Source organism: Ammospiza caudacuta, chromosome 4, assembly GCF_027887145.1.
Source record: "Ammospiza caudacuta isolate bAmmCau1 chromosome 4, bAmmCau1.pri, whole genome shotgun sequence".
Lineage (NCBI taxonomy): Eukaryota > Metazoa > Chordata > Aves > Passeriformes > Passerellidae > Ammospiza > Ammospiza caudacuta.
Genome location: NC_080596.1, coordinates 25927648 through 25942516, shown reverse-complemented (window position 1 = coordinate 25942516; position 14869 = coordinate 25927648). Strand labels below are relative to the sequence as shown.

Below are 14869 nucleotides of genomic sequence, written 5' to 3'. Positions count from 1 at the left end.
CGGGCGCCGCTCCCAAGGACCGGAGCGCGGGGAGGCCGCGGCGGCCGAACGGGCTCGGGGCCCCCGCGCCGCGCTCGGAGCTGCTGCCGGCCTGCGGCGGGCTGCGAGGGGACACCGGCTGAAGCGGTGAGTGCGCTGCTGGGGGGCCCGGGAGCACTGGGGCACAGCAGGGCAGCCGCTCCCTGGGGGCCCTGGCGGCCTGCCCAGCGCTGAGGGCGTTCAGTGTTCGTGTAGCAAGTCAGGCGTGTTAGCCGTGGCTATTGTCGTGCTTTAGTGTAAAAATGCTTGTTTGGTGTTGAAATGCAGGGGGGTGTTGGTTGTGCTGCTGTACACCAAGGGAAAAGTCTGCTTAGCCTTGAAAATAAATTAAAAATGAAGATATTTTCATAACCTTGATTAGACCTGATGATAGTGACAGCTGACTTCCCCATGAGCTGCTGATTGTTCTAATTTTTTCTTGTCTTTATTAGTCCCAGAAATGGATGTAGTAGCTGACTGTTCTGTTTTCTTTTTGTTCTCTTTATCAATTCTAGAAATGTGCCAGAAATGGATGGGATAGCTGCTGGCCTGCGGGATAAGTATCCCCAGTGGATGCTCACAGAGAGCCAGGACGAAGCTTCCTTGGGGCACACAAAGGTGGGTCCTGGCTCACTGCAGAGCAACCCAGCTCTGGAGAATGTGTGAATGAATGTTCAGTGTAAAAATGCCCATGAGGAGGGACCATCCCTGAAACAGCTTCAATAGTTAGGTAATCAATTAATTAATGAGAGAGGGGGAGAACAGAGGGTGCAGTTCAGCAGCTTTTATTACACCAAGTGGTATAAAATATATAATTATTTAGTTAGATAATTAGTTCGTAAATATATAATATTTATATATGATATAAATATTAAAATAGATATCATTTGTGCATATAAAATATATAAAATTTTATATTATATTTATATATAATATAAAATGTAAGTATAAAATAGAATAGATAATATTTGTATTGTATTAGTAAATATGTAATATTAGTAAATATATAATTATTTAGTTAGATAATTATCTAACTGTTGATAACTAATATATAATTATCAGTGGTTAGATAATTAATTCATTAATGAGGGAGGGGGAGAGCAGAAGGTGCAGTTCAGCAGTTTTTATTCCACCAAGTGGGAGTAAATGATTAGCTGATTAGTAGGTGTTTATTAAAAGTTATCAGGTGAAACAACAGTAATTTTGACTTTTTGTTCACTAGGGAAGATGGGATAGGAACCCAAATGTTTTGATGATGGGGCTGTGTGAGCCTGGCTGGGATGGGTGTCCCTGGTGAGGAGGGGAGTGGCAGATAACCAGTCTCCCAAATTTGCTTTCTCAGAAGCCTGGTGCCCAGAGGAGTGTTCTGGAGGATGGGCTGCCTTTCTTGGAGTTCTCTGGCTCTGTTGTTTATAGCTATGAAGCCAGTGACTGTTCCCTCCTCTCAGAAGATATCAGGTAACAGCTCACGCTCAGTTTTTTCCATCTTTCCCTTGAGTGCTCCTGTGTTTTTGGAAGGGGCTCAGCTGTTGGGAATAGTTTCCCATTTGGCCTTGTTGGTGGGAGATGCCATTGCTGAGCCTTTCTGTTCCTCAGAGCAGAGGCTGTGAGGGCTCCAGTGCAGACTGAGTGCCTTTCACAGGATGGGTCATTCCATGTGCTTCCTTGGCTTCATGGATGAGTGTTAGTTCCTAATTAATCCATTAATTGGGAGTGTATGTGTAAAGAAAATACAGTAAATTTGTAGTGCAAGTACATTATTATTTCCCCCTTTTTTTTTTGTGTAGCACAGCTCATGATGCTGGGGGAAAAAAGTTGTGTGCAACACTTCCAGTGCTGTGGGATAAATAAAGGACTGTCTTTCAAGGGATCCTAGGGTGAACCCTTTACAGGAATAAAAATTACTCCTTTTTTCCTCTGCCTGTCCTTGAGGCCTGTGTGGCAAAGTTGTAGTAGTGGGGATTAAAGGTTCTGTCCCTGTTGTGGTGCTGAGGAAGAAGAGGTGGGAAATTTGGGAGTCCAGGGAAGAAGGGAGTGGTGTGGGAAAGGTGTTTTGAGCTTGTTTCATTTCCCATTGCCCTGCGCTGATTTGACTGGAAAGGAAATCAGGTAGGAAATCAGTTTAATTTTGATGTGCTGGTAATTGCTGAGTGTCCTTCTCTGCACCCACCACCTGCAGCTGTTTTTAACAATGTGTATTTGTGTTTGCAGGCAGGTCTGCAGGGTTTTGCAGCATTTCAGGGGCTCTGTGGGTCAGCACCAAGTGCTCAGAGCTGTGGGATGCTTTCTGTGCCCTGCAGGTGTGACATAGGGGTGTCACACAACCTCTGCTGTCAGTGGCAGGTGTTGGAGCAGCAGGTAAATGTGGGAATTTCTGCTCCTTTCCAGGCAGAGCCTGTCAGAGGGGGCTGCTGTGGGCTTTGACATCGAGTGGCCCCCATCCTACACCAAGGGCAAGATGGCCAGAACAGCTGTAATCCAGATGTGTGTGGCTGAGGACAGGTGCTACTTGTTCCATGTCTCCTCCATGGCAGGTACTGTGCTTCCTCTCTTATTTGGGGCATGAACTGCTCTCTGTTTCTCCTGGTTATCTCTGAACTGAAGCCTTGAGCAATGGCTGACATATCCTACCACATGGGACAGTAAAACCCCACCCTTTTCCTCCCCTTTCCCACCTAAAATAAAGGGATTTATTCATTGAGTGATGACTGTATATTAAGACAATCTTAGATGTGCTTGAAAACAGGGTGTGGGTTCTGATTATTTTTCTACGTGGGAATGTTTTATTCCAGTTTTAAAAATTTAATTCTCTGCTCCTTTAATGAGTTTCCTGTTTAGTGCCAAAATAAACAGTGAACCTAAATAGAGCAGGCTGTGGGTTTTATTGTGTTTTGGTATTTTTGGTTGTTTTTTTTTTTTTTTTTTTGTTACATTTGGCTTCAACAAGGAGCCTCAAAAATGATGGCTGTTGTGCTTTGTTCCCAATTCCTGCGTTGTGTGACATCAGCTTTGGGAAAGAGGCCTGGGTACCTGGTGTGATGCAGCTGTGGGGAGAGAAGGGGGTGTGCTTAGCAGAGGCTGAATTCATTATGGATGTGAATAAAAGCTTCCAAATAGGGAAAATAGGGATAAGGGAGGGAGATGGCAATTTTATAACCTTTGGTTTAAAATGTTAGATTAAAAATATGCCTGGGAGAGGTTTCTGATTTCCCTGGGGGACTCATGCTGAGGTATAATAGTGATAATTTTAATGTTGGTGTTCAATCCTTTGTCATTTAGAGCAAATGGGGTGGAAAATTTAATTGCTGGAGGCTCTTCCATCGGGGAGGCTGGAGAGCACAAAGGAAAATGATGTGAGGAGAGGAAGCTGAGGGAACAATAGCCATAAAGAACTGCAATGCTTCCGCTTCTGGCAGGGGAGATGTTTGTGCGGCTGCTGTGGTACAGCAAAAGGGGAGGTTTCCCTCTGGATGGCTTTCCAAAGTGCTTCCTTTTGCCAGTGGAGGATGCACTTTGAACTGAGTGACTTGGGCAGGGACCAGAGCCAATTTCTGCTTCTTATGGCAGTATATGTGATCTGCGGAAATCTGGCCAAACCAGAAGAAAAAAACAGCAAGTCCTAGCAGAAAAGCTTTCTCCTGCAGGAGGAATTGGGCCTTATTGGACTGTGCATAAATGGCAAAACCATGTTTATTTATTTATTAGGAAGACTGTTCACCATTTTCCATTTTTTAGTGTTTTTTAAAAAATTTCCTTACAGATTTCTCAAACTGTGGTCTGTTTTCTCAGATTGTGGCCTTTGCACAGTCTTCAACTTTGACTAACAAAAAACCAGAAAATTCTCTTTTCTAGGAAATGGGGCAGGACTCATTGACTGGGGAGTGCCCATCCTGGAAGGTTGTAGTGATGATTCCCTTAGGTGAAAACCCCTTGCACATATGCAGGCTTGTATTTGGTTGAATTATCTTTATTTGTGGAGGGTTTTCCATATTTTCCCATGGCTCACATGCTTTGGGAATGCTGTAATTCGTCTGCCTCTCACAGCACCAGCTTGCTGCTGTCTGGGGGGGGGTTTACCAGTTATTTTTTTAAAGCTTTGGGGTGGATCTGCAGTTTTTGCAGTGCACAGGAAATTGGCTGTGGCTGCAAATGTAGAATGGCAGCCAGCAAAGGGCAGAGACAATTGTGCACAAATAAAATCAATGGTGCCAAGTGTTTGTTGAAGTACATAAATGCATATTGCAGGGCTGGGAAAAGGTGGTGTTTGCAATGAGAGCCAAGGCAGGTGAGCAGTGTGCCTGTGCAGCTCTGTGTTTGCAGGTACTAGATTTGCACTTTTGAGACTAATTCAGGGTATCCAGCTGTGGGGTCCTGAAGGTATGGATTTAAATAAGACGTTCTGAATTTTAAATGGGAGCAAACACACAGGGGAGTAAAAGGCTGTTATTGTTCAAGGATGAAGTGTCTGGGGCTGTTCTTTCTGCAGAAAGAGATGAGAAAGCTGCCTGCTTTAATTCAGCTCTGTAAGCTTGAAAATACCCTTTGATCCAGGTTTGCTGTGCCATCAGTTTGGGAGAAATCAAAATATAAAACTGAGTATCTGTGTGCATCTTTGAACACTGTGGGTTTTTGCTTGCTGACAGGTCTGGCATGTTTGGGCTTGGCACAGCAGCTGGTTGGTGGGTTCTGTTTTCCAAATGCTGTTGTTGGAGCAGCCCAGCCTTAGCTGTGAGTTTGTCTTCAGAAAATCTGTGCTGCTGGGGGTTTCCCATGCTTATGGTTTCAACTCTTGCCCAGAAATGTGAAATAGCAAAAACTGTGAGGACATCATGGGGAAAATAGTAAAATAATGTTTGATTTTATGTAATGAACACTGAGTTTTGAGAGATAAAGTGTCTTTTCCAGTGCGGGGTTGGTTTTTGTTGCGTGATTTAACAATCAGAAAGACCAATTATGTTTTGTGTTTTTTTACTTGGTTTGTTTCCACAAAGGTGCAGGATGATTTGTGTATTTCCTTCTTGCTTGTCTGCAGATGACCCATCACAACCAGCTGAAGTTTAAGTCATTCCAGGGAGAAATCAAATAAACAGAGAAACTTTGGTGGCTTTTCCTTTAGAAGCGCAGGGTTTTGCAGATGGTGTTTTTGCTTGGATTTTGTAATTTCCATTAGACTTTCTAGCATCTTCCACTATTTAGTTTCTCATGTTTGGGCTTAATCTATTTTAGGTTTTCCCAAGGGACTCAAAAGACTGCTCGAAGATGAAACAATTAAAAAGGTTGGCGTAGGAATTGAGGGAGATCAATGGAAGCTGATGAGTGACTTTGAGATCAAACTGAAGAGCTTTGTGGAGCTGGCTGACATTGCTAATGACAAAGTAAAACTCTAAAACCTTTTTGTTGTGGGAGGGAATCTTCTTATGGTGTTGCTATGCAAAGGAAGGCTTCCTTGTCTTGGTTGGAGTTCAATTCCAACAGCAAACCTGTTCTGTGGAGTAAAGCAGAGATCTATTGTAACTTATTTAGAAACTGCTTAAAAACACCTCTCAAAGCTTGCAGAACTAACTACTGTCTTCCAGTGAGCCAGTTTTTAATCCACATCTGTGTCCTCTCAGGTTTGTTCAAGTGTTTACAAGAGGTACTTTTTAAATTCAGCTGCAGGTGCTTTTCCTTTAATTTTTGGTGATGGAAATGGCCAGCTTGTCCTGCTGGCAGTGGTGGCATTGTCCCAGCAGTGGCTGAGCCTCATCAACAGGCTACAAGGAGGCAGCCCTGCTTCTTGGAGGGAGGCTCAAGGTCTTCCTTGAAGCCCTCCCTGCAGAGGCGTTTCTGCAACACAGTCTGGAAATGGATTTCCTATAGGAATATCTGCATTCCTGTGATTCTCAGGCTGGTGTCCCCTCAGCTCTGGCGTGGGTGCTGCTTCCAGTACCTGCTGAGCTGCTGCTTACAAGTTGCCTTTGGCATGCCCTGAATTTCAGTTCTGTGTCAGAGATGGTTTGATGCAGGGCCACCTGTGCTGTCTTTTAAAGAAGGGAGCCCAAGCTTCATTGCTTTCCAAATCTTTCTGATTTCTAGCACATCCCTTAAAGCTTTTCTTTCTGTGTGCACCTTACCTGTGCTTGGTCTCTCCACATATTTCTCATTCCTTCTGTGGTGCAGCTCAGTGCTTTCCCTAGGAGCCCCTGTGGAGTTGGGATTGGAAATGATACAAATTAACTGTTTTGCTCAAGCAACAAGAGGAGCTGTTACTTCTCCAACTTGAAGTTTCCTCAGTCACCCGGTTTGGTTTTGGTTTTTTTTTTAATTCTGTCTTTTGACTCGGGATAATTTGTTATGAGGATGAGCAATGTGATCTCTGATAGTAGCTTCTGCTGAAGAGAAAACAAACCAAAAATAAACTTGAAAGAGAACAGGAGAACAGGATTATATATAATGGCACAATGGGAGGGGAAGGGGTGGGGGAGCCTAAAAAGAACAGTTGGGAGGGTTTTTTTAATACCAGACTCAAGGCAGTGAGCTGCTAATGCTGCACTGCTGCTGTTCAGCTCCACAGTTGCGCACATTTTCCAGGCTGGAATAGCAGCAGACTGTGCCCATGAGGCCTGGATCCTTGGGCACCACAGCAAAATTTCCCAGGCTGGCTCTGGGGACAGCAGGGTGCAGCCACTGTGGCTGACAAAGGATTGCAAAGGCAATTGGAGGCAGCACATGCTGGGATGGCTTTTGGAGGCCTGGGAGTCCTGGGCTAGAGCTTTTCTGCTTTGTGCTTGGCTTCAGCCTGACACAAGATGTCCACCACACACAGGCAGGCTTTAATATTCCTGTGGTTTTATTAGGTAAATCCCTGTTGCTGGATGCTGGGTTTTTCTAATTAGAAAGGCAAATAGCAGAAAAATCCTGGAGGAGAGAGAGAGTGCTGTTTAAGTCCCGGGCTTTTATTTTATCAACCCAGAGGTTGTTTTGTACAGATGCCTCATATTTTTGTTGTGACAGCACTGCTTTGAAAAACTAAGTATGCTTTGACTAACCCAGGGCTCTTTGCTGCTAACAAGAGATTGAGTATGCTTTGCTCTTCTTGGGGAGGTGCAGATGCTTTCCTTTATAAACATATCCTCTGCTTTTGTTGTTTTGTTTGGGTTCTTTTCCCCAGCTGAAGTGTAAGGAGACATGGAGCCTGAATGGCCTGGTGAAGCACCTTTTTGGCAGGCAGCTGCTGAAGGATCCGTCTGTCTGCTGCAGCAACTGGGAGGAGTTTCCACTCAAGGAGGAGCAGAAGCTCTATGCAGCCACAGATGCCTATGTATGTACCACAGCATTCCAGCCTCCTCAGAAGGGAGTGAATCCCTTCTCCACTGTGCTCCTAGCTGCTGGCTATTTCTTTAGTCCCTTGTTAGCACTTTTGGATGTGTTTCCTTCTGGTTTTGTTGTCTTTGTTAGCTGCTACTTAACCTAAACCTTGTTAAATACAGTATGGGAGGTGAAATTCAAAATTTGCAAGAAACGCAGCCTTCACTGGTGGGTAATAAAGGAGAACCACAATATGGATTGTCAGGGAGAGTTGCAGCAACTGGGAGAAGTTTGCACTCAACAAGGAGCAGAAGCTCCATGCAGCCACAGATGCCTATGTATGTACCACAGGGGATCAGCATTCCAGCCTCTGGAACTGAATTCCTTCTCCTGTGTGCTCCTAGCTGCTGGGTATTTTTTAGTCCCTTGTTACCACTTCTGGATCCATTTCCTTCTGGTTTTGTCATATTTCTTAGCTGCTAATTAACCCAAACCTTGTGAAATATAGTATGGGAGGTGAAATTCAAAACTTGGAAAAAGCACAGCCTTCACTGGTGGCTAATACAAGAGAACCACAATCTGGATTGTCAGGGAGAGTTTAGTTGCATATGAGTTTTGTGCTTCTCCAGAAGTCCCTGTTTTTTCAGTCATTTGGATGAATTTTGGTTTATCTGCAGTTCTGTGAAGGGTTTTGCCAATATGCTACCAGGTGCCACCTGCTTCCTGTGAGAAAATCAAGGGAAAAAATCCTTTTAGTCTCATATTTCTAGGCTTGGAGGAAGGGAAGTGGGACAGTGGTTTCTTTTCTGATTTCTAGTTCAGTTAAAAGTTCTGCCATGTGGGGTTTAGCCTCTGTCAAGATCCTTAACAGTCTGGAAAATATTTCAAATTTTTTTTATGCCTGGTTCATCGTTTGTAGCCATTTTTTTCCAGGCAGTGTATCTTTCCCACTTTGCTTTGTTAACCTGGCCTGCCTTTTGGAGCCTCCCATGAAAACATTAGGGAGTAACTTGTTTCTTTTTCAACACATGTAGCCTAATTAGCACATTGCTGGCTCTAGGCTGTGTTTTTCTGTTAGAACTCATTATTCATACCTAGGGAAATACTAAACACACTGAATCCATCTTGGTGTGTTTGTAGCTCTTCTCCTGGAGCAGGGCATGAAATCTGAATGAGGTGAGCAGATGGTGGCCCTGGGAGCTGAGCACTAGGAGCTTTCTATGTGCAGCCAGCAGCTGAGATGACCCACTCTGGGATCTGTGTAAGAGGATCCATTTCAGAGGGAGTCCCAAGTCAGCACTTGGCCCTTAGTGCAGCATTCTGTAGCATGTAACCTGGTCCTGATGGACAGTGGAGTCAGGGTGGTAATTAGTATGATGAGAGCCATATTCCAGTTTGGATTTCTGCTGGTCACACTGCATTGCTGCCATGATTTGCCTGATTAACTCTTGATGAATTTTTTTTTATTATTTTTTCTCTCAGGAGTACAGAGTACCAATAGTTTCTTTTCCCTCCTAGGCTGGCTACATTGTTTATGAAAAACTGAAAAACATGAATAAGAGTGACCTGAAATTGTGTAGCATGAACAAAGGTAAGTTGTCCATCCAGGCATAAGGAATTTATCCCATTTACAATTGCATATTGCATTTCCCAGCAGGGAAATCAATATATATATTAAAATAGTGCCAGGTTTGTTTGGCTTCTTGGTGATTCCACATGACTTGCAGAGGGAGCAAGAGGCCTTGGATGCCCGGGGTACTCATACTCAGTGCCTGTTTTCCATAGGATGTGGGAAGGTGCTCTCGGGGTGATTGTGTTTGTCTCTGCTGTACACAGGGATGGGAAGAATTCCCGCTGTCATTCCAGTTTGTTTATGGAAACACTTGAGTGAGTTAATTTCAGTGCTGCTGATGCAGGGACAAATACCTAATTTAAGATGAAATAGGGCCACAAAACAAACCATGTTGGGAAGTAATGTTTTTATTGAGGCACATCAATAGGACTTAAATGTTTCAGGGCAGCTTATCATTATTTACTTGGCCAGAGACGATTTTAAAATCTTAGTGTTTTGTTCAGTTCTGTGTTTCATAAAAAATTACAGTTAGCTTAAGGCTGAAAAAGAGGTGGTGAGGGGATAGTTTCCTTTTTGTTTTGGCTCAGTTTTAATTTCTTGCCAAAAGGAGCAGTGGCAGTGCTGTCCCCTTGATCTGAGGTGCAGGATTTGGCCTTGTTTTACCTCTGTGTTAGCAGCTCTTTTCCAGGAGCTGGAGGGATTGCTTTGTTCCCATTGTGTACCTGTTTTCCCTGAGCTTGTGTGATGGAAGAGATGCAATGCTGGAATACTTAGAAGCTTGGCCTGATTCTCTGTGCTTGATTTTTTTAAGCCTGGGGAAATGCTGTTTTAGCGGCTGTAAATGCTGTAGGGATGCAGTCGCTGGAGTTCTTAAAATAGGGATGTTATTATTACAAATTAATTGTTATAAAATAACCACTTGTTGTGCTTGTTACAGATGCCACATCTGAGGGTGTGAAGAAGCACTTGGCTTCCCTGGCTGCAGAGATAACAGACCTGGCTTCTCACATCCCTGACTCTTCTGGACAACTGGAGAACTTGCAGAGGTCAGTTTTGTGCTGACTTGTCTCTACCTCCACAATCAGTGTTTTGTTTTTGATCCCCCAGGTCCCATACAACAAAGTTACATGTCTTTGAACAGGTATCTGTTACCCTTTTGTTGTTTTCCAGGAAAATGCATTTTTTTTATATGTAGGAATACGTGTTTTCACTGGTCTGACTGCAAGGGATTTGACCCTGAATTTGGCTGAATTTTGTTCTGAAGTGTAATAGCTGCTGGTGTAATTTTGCTTTACTTTTTTGATTTTACCTCCTAGGGCTACAGAAATACTAGCAGAGATATCAGGGAACATCAGTGCCTTGAAAGCCACCCTGCTTTGCTCAGGTTCCCCTTCTGGGCTGGAGAGGAGCTGTGGTGCAAACAGAACACATTGGGAAGCCAAGTCAGCAAGTGTCAAAGCACAGAAAGCAGAATGTGCTGAGCAGCCTGAAAGTGACCTCAACATCTGCTCTGATGCTACCCTGGCTGTCCTCTGGGAGGAAGAAATGAGTGGGGAGGAGGCACAGAGAGGTAACACTGCTCTGGAAAGTGGGGCTCCAGCAGCCAGGGTCACAGACAGAGAGGACAGGGATGACTTCATGTCCCTGGACATTACTGAGCAAGAGCTGCAGGTCTTGGAGTGTCAGGCTGCCAAAGAATTGGGAAGTGAAGCTGCACCCGAGGTAATGAACACTCCTTAACTCCAAATATTTCTATCAGATGTTTTGTTTTTAATGGACAGTCCTCAGAGCTGAATGTTGAGCTTAATTATCTTGAATTTTCAGAAATTACTCTGCTCCTAAGAGAACTGTTGATTTTGTAGGAGGTGTGTTCCACAGACAATGAACAAAATGTGTCCTGTGTCATTGAGAGTGATGAAGAACTGGAAATGGAGATGCTCAAGGTGAGTGCCAGAGGGTTTATTTTAAAATTTTATTTATAATTATGCTGCTCTGGGAGCACAGTTAATGGGAGGGAATATGAAGCAGAAAGGTGCTGCTTGCAGAAGAGGGACAGAATAAACACAGGAATACCTAAAGAATTCAATTTGCTGGGGTTAGACTGGAATACCATTGGCCTCCTTTGTCATCTTTACTCCACCAGCTTGGACTTGATCTGCCTGCTAGATTAAAGTTGTTATAACTGGATTAAAAATTGGTTCCCATATCTTATTACTTGAGAGAGGTGTTTTATCTACCCTTCCCTGCTCCAAAATAACTTTTCTTCTTAAATGCTCAGTCTCTAAAAGATGTAGATGATTGTGAAGGAGTTCTACCTGAAGGAGAGTCCAGTAAAGCCAGGAAAAGTCCTGAAGTGGCTGTAGCACCAGATGGTGATGAAGATGAAGGTGTTGAGGAAGAGGAGGAGGAATATTTGGGTATGGTTTTTTGAAAGTATTAGTGCATGGTGAAATCATTGTTTTAAAAACCACTGTCTGTAGAAGCAGCCTTGTAAGCACAGTGACTTTTAGGGATGGGTTTCTCAAAATGGGAAGGTCAAGCTTGCCTGGATTTCTAAGGGGAGCTTGGACTGTATGAAGATTCAAATACAAAGGTGTGCTTGGCAGAAGAGAGTGAAGTTCTGCCTTGGTCAGCTGATGTCTGCTTCATGGAGTAAAACTGACCTGGGGGTGTGGAGGACCTGCTCAGAACACAGCACAGGGGAGGTGCCACCTCCCATCTGCCTGTGCTCTTCTGTTGCTGCTGAATGACAGAATTGTGAAGAAATTCTGCCTTGGGGGTGGTTTTGACTTGCTTTGGGGTTGTCCCTGTGGAGACAAATGAAATGGGGAAAAGCAGCTGAAATGTGAGGAGGAGCTGTCTTGTAAGGGTGATGCTGTTCCAGATGATGCAGTTATGCATTGCAGTCCTATTGCTTTATCTCATTAATCAAGCCATATGTTCTCCTCATGCAGGGTCTCTGAGGAGCCTCCTTGCTTTTTTTAATCCTTCATTCCAGCCTGAAAATATCTGGAGTTTGAGATCTCTCTTTTCACTGGAATTGTCCAAATTCTAACCCCTGGGCATGACAAAGCATGAGCAGACTGTTGCTTGTGGAGACAGTGCTTTATCTTTTTAAAATTCAATCCTAAAAGAGTGTTTTCTCCTCTCTCCCACTAAAGATCCACTGCTGCCAGAGCCTGCAGAGAGCCACATCATGTGTCTCAAGACTTATTTTGGGCATTCTTCTTTTAAACCGTGAGTGTGTTTTCTGTTGAAATGGACACTCTGGGGTAGGTGTTCCGGCCCTTCCTCCAACCTGGATGATGTTTTTATTACCATTCACTTGAAAAAAGTGGCAACAAACAAATCCAGGTCTTTTTCACACTCTCTTGAATTGGAGATAAGTGATCCACAAATGCTGTGAAAACTGCAGGTGTTATTTGAGATCAGTGATCTCCTGCTTCAAGTGCTGCCTGCCTGAGTCCTGTTAGAGATCCCCACTTGGGCCCTGCCTGCAGTACTTGGGTGTCTGAGTGGCTGCAGCGTGCAAGGACACCACTCTGAGGGAGCCCCAAGGGTCCCTTTAACCCACAATCCAGCAAAATATGCAGTTCCATACAATTCACTTGTTATCTGTGGTGGCCAAAATCAAGTATTCCCCTTTGTTTAATTTCAAGGGTCCAGTGGAAAGTGATCAATTCTCTTTTGGAAGACAGAAGAGATAATCTTGTTGTCATGGCAACTGGTGAGTTACCATTACCACTGCATCCTAAGAAACAATAGAAAGTCATTCCCTTTTTGGGGGACAGCAGTACAACAAACATGGCTGGGTTTTTTGGAGTGTCAGAATTGTCTGTTGTAGGTGCATAGAAAGCATGGTGTCTCACTTCTGCTCCTTTTTTTTTTCCCCTCTCAGGCTATGGAAAAAGCTTGTGCTTCCAGTTTCCTCCTGTTTACACTGGACAAACAGGAATTGTCATCTGCCCTCTTATCTCCCTGATGGAGGACCAGGTGCTGCAGCTGACGTGAGTGACATGGTGGCAGGGCCAGGCTGCTGCTGGCTGCCCCCTGGGCACACAGGGATGCTGCCTGTGCCCCTGCTGGGTGTTTCATTTGCAGCAGGCTCTTGGGGTGTCAGCTGCAGGGCTTGTGTGTCTCAGGGAGCACACACAGCCCTTGTGTGACTGTCAGCAGTCTCACGTCCCTGGGTTTGCCACATGGGTGAACCAGAGGCTGAGCTTGCAAAGGATAGATGCTGCTGAGAGGTTTCTGAAGGCACTTATTTCTGGATTCACAGGCTTTTTATGTCAGACCAGAGTGGTGGGGGAGTTGTTTGAGGCTGTCAGACTCGTTTCAGGGTTTGCTTTGGGTCAGAGGGGTGACATCTGAACCCAGTATAGCTGGGAGCTGTTGGCGCTCCAGATCAAAGCTGCAGCACAGGCTTTCAAGAGGGACAGTGTAGTAGGTCTCCCAACACCTGACCTCTTCACTTCTTCAGAGATCTGAGGGGGGAACTTGTGGGTGACACCAAATCACTGACATGAGTGGTTCTAGGTGTGTTGTCAAGATAAATCTCTTTGATTTTTAATACCTGATAATGCTTTCTCCACATGTATTCACTTCCTATTGTAAGAGCCATTCACTTCTGACACTTTTGCACCGAGCTGTGGGACTCATGCTGAGTTGTGTGGTTCATTCCTGCTTTTTCCACCTTGGGAAAAGGAGTTTTTTGTGTTAGAGGGGATATGAAGGTGCTTTGAAGTGAAGAACACCAGTGACATGTGGCATTTTCTGCTGCATGTTGTGGCTGTGTGCAGATGAATGGCTGGACAGCCTAAGCTCTTTGACTATTGCTTAGCAGGGTGTCTCTGACTTTTCCACTGTTTTCCTCTGTGGAAAGGGTTTATTCACTGCCTTAATTCATTTTGAAGGCTGAGGAGACTGAATTTGTACAAACTGCAGCAGTTTGTCTGTCAGTCTGGCTGCAGTTTGGACTGAGCAGCTGTGGAAACCAAGGGCTATGAGACAATGCAGCAAATCACCAAGCTAAGAGGTAAAATATCAATAAGTTGGGCTGGTATTTATTATGTCATTAAAAAGCAGCCACTTGATTTAAAACAAGCAGATGCAGCATCAGTAGCTCACAAAAGATGGAACATGGTAAAAAACTGTGGGCTAGCTAGGCTTATATCCAAATGTGAGGAGCTGCTGCAGTGAAGAGTTGAAGAAAATAGATTTAGCATATTCTTTTGCGTGTTTTAATTGTGAACTTGTGCAAGGAAAATGGCTTTCCTTTCTCTGATTCCTATTAATCCAGTGTGTGTCTTGTGGAGGGGAAGTGCAAGAGCATTTGGGTGGCAGGAAGAGCCATGCACCACTCCTGCTTTTTCAAAAGGTGTTTCACACAAAGATCCTTGAAGAAAGCAGTGTCTGACCTCACAGCTTGAACTTCCTTTAGAAATGCTGGCACAGGCTGGAAGCTAAAGCTTGGAGAGGGAGTCTGTTCATGACTGTGCTTTTTTATTTCTGCAGAATGACAGGGATTCCAGCTTGTTTCCTTGGTTCAGCTCAGTCAAAACAGGTCAAGGATTCTATCAGAGGGTGAGTTTGAGCCAAGCTTTCTGGTACTCTGGGCTGTGACAAAGGGCTGCTGGGGGGGTGGGATGTCACCCTGCTCCATCACCACTGAAACTCCTGCTTCTGGCCCAGCCCTGGGACCTGGCACTCAGGATATTCTTTGCATTCACCCAGGCTGAGAGTGTGGGAGGCTACAGCCACCCTCCAGTGCCTTTTGGCTGGGGAAATGGAATTTAATGACTCTGCTGTATTCTGATTTATACCTGATTTTAGTCAGGTTTTAGGCCTGTATCTGTCAGCACCACAACAGTCCCTTGTTATTCCAATGGCTGGCAAATTACTTCTCCTGCAATGCCTTGCTTTCCTGTGGTTCTGGAATGTTTTCTGTGGACTTCACGCAATTCCTCTTGTTTGCCATCAGAAATCTGTTGT

The 14869-nt window shown here is 44.5% G+C and overlaps 1 protein-coding gene across 1 annotated transcript in view; it reads left to right on the top strand.

The window, feature by feature from the left end:
- Positions 1-8: 8 nt before the first annotated feature.
- WRN (WRN RecQ like helicase) overlaps positions 9-14869 on the top strand; it is a 28511-nt gene continuing 13650 nt past the window's right edge. Inside the window, exons 1-15 of the mRNA XM_058803266.1 lie at positions 9-126; positions 534-636; positions 1361-1476; positions 2407-2552; positions 5245-5393; positions 7169-7318; positions 8824-8896; positions 9816-9924; positions 10195-10600; positions 10741-10821; positions 11157-11295; positions 12040-12115; positions 12538-12605; positions 12777-12885; positions 14393-14461. Coding sequence (XP_058659249.1) covers positions 547-636; positions 1361-1476; positions 2407-2552; positions 5245-5393; positions 7169-7318; positions 8824-8896; positions 9816-9924; positions 10195-10600; positions 10741-10821; positions 11157-11295; positions 12040-12115; positions 12538-12605; positions 12777-12885; positions 14393-14461 — 1781 coding nt within the window. The 5' untranslated portion in view covers positions 9-126; positions 534-546. The remainder of the gene's footprint in view (positions 127-533; positions 637-1360; positions 1477-2406; positions 2553-5244; positions 5394-7168; positions 7319-8823; positions 8897-9815; positions 9925-10194; positions 10601-10740; positions 10822-11156; positions 11296-12039; positions 12116-12537; positions 12606-12776; positions 12886-14392; positions 14462-14869) is intronic.